This window comes from Condylura cristata, unplaced genomic scaffold (assembly GCF_000260355.1).
Source record: "Condylura cristata isolate star-nosed mole 26May11 unplaced genomic scaffold, ConCri1.0 scaffold00027, whole genome shotgun sequence".
NCBI lineage: Eukaryota > Metazoa > Chordata > Mammalia > Eulipotyphla > Talpidae > Condylura > Condylura cristata.
Window position 1 is genome coordinate 1,207,907 of NW_004567128.1, and position 979 is coordinate 1,208,885.

General features: G+C 74.6%; 1 protein-coding gene across 1 annotated transcript in view; it reads left to right on the forward strand.

The window, feature by feature from the left end:
* The window catches only part of TBL1X (transducin (beta)-like 1X-linked), a 15,384-nt gene that overhangs the window by 9,082 nt on the left and 5,323 nt on the right, over positions 1-979 (forward strand). The window contains exon 9 of the mRNA XM_012730234.1: positions 79-331. Coding sequence (XP_012585688.1) covers positions 79-331 — 253 coding nt within the window. The remainder of the gene's footprint in view (positions 1-78; positions 332-979) is intronic.

Genomic DNA, 979 nt, shown 5'->3' on the forward strand with positions numbered 1-979 from the left:
GCGTCCTGGGGCCGCTTGGCGCCCGCTTCCCGGTGACTCAGCAGCTCTCGGTTGGGAGTCCTGCTTGCCCGCCCGCAGGACACGCCGGCGCGACTGGACGAGGCTCGGGCTGACCTGCGGCCGGCTCAGATGCAGGCTCACCGCCGGGGCTCTCCGCGCTGCTCGAGCGGCCCCTCGTCTGAGGAGGAGACTGACGCGGCGGTGACGCCGAGCTCTCCGGAGGTCCCGCGGGCCTCGCCCGAGAAATGGCCTCAGGGGTCCGGTTCTGCCCAGTCCACGGCCCGGGCCGGCCGCTCCTGGAGAGCCCGCGTGCAGCGTCTGGGGCGCTTAGGTCGGTCACGTGGTCCCGCCCTGCCTGCTGGGGGCGAGGGGACCCCAGAGCAGAGGCTGTTCCCACCCTGGGCCTGTCGCCAGCAAGCGGGTCGTATTCCGAGCAGCGCCCGGCTGCCTGGCGGGGGGGAGGGGCAGTTAGAGGGGCCTGAGGGGCAGTCTTCCTCCGAGGCAGGTCAGGCCCTCCCTCACCCCGGAGGTCTCCGGGGACTGGGGGCTCCCCCCGCCTCCCAGCTCCGAGCCCGGCTTGTGCGGCGAGGCGTGGGAGCCGCCGCGGTGGGCCGGGCAGGTCCGTCCGCAGTTCCGTTCCGGACAAACACGGGGCCCCGCTCCCCGCAGCGGCCTCTCATGGGACCCTCCGGGGGCCGGGGTGGTGACCGAGGGGCCCCGGGGCACCCCCCCCCAACCTGACGGGTTTGCCGGGGACCAGCCGGTGTGTCCTGCTGTATAGAGTGCCCTGGCAGAACGAACCCCGGGGCTCGGGGGCACGGCCGCTGCGCCCCCTCGGCCACCGCGGGGACAGTCACAACGCTCGGACGGGGCCGTTCCCGGAAAGCCTTATTTGCAGGCGCGACGGGTCTGCCCGCCCCGAGCCGTGGCCGCCGGCCGGAGCCCCCCGCCTGCCGATGTGCCGAGTCTCAGCTCGGAA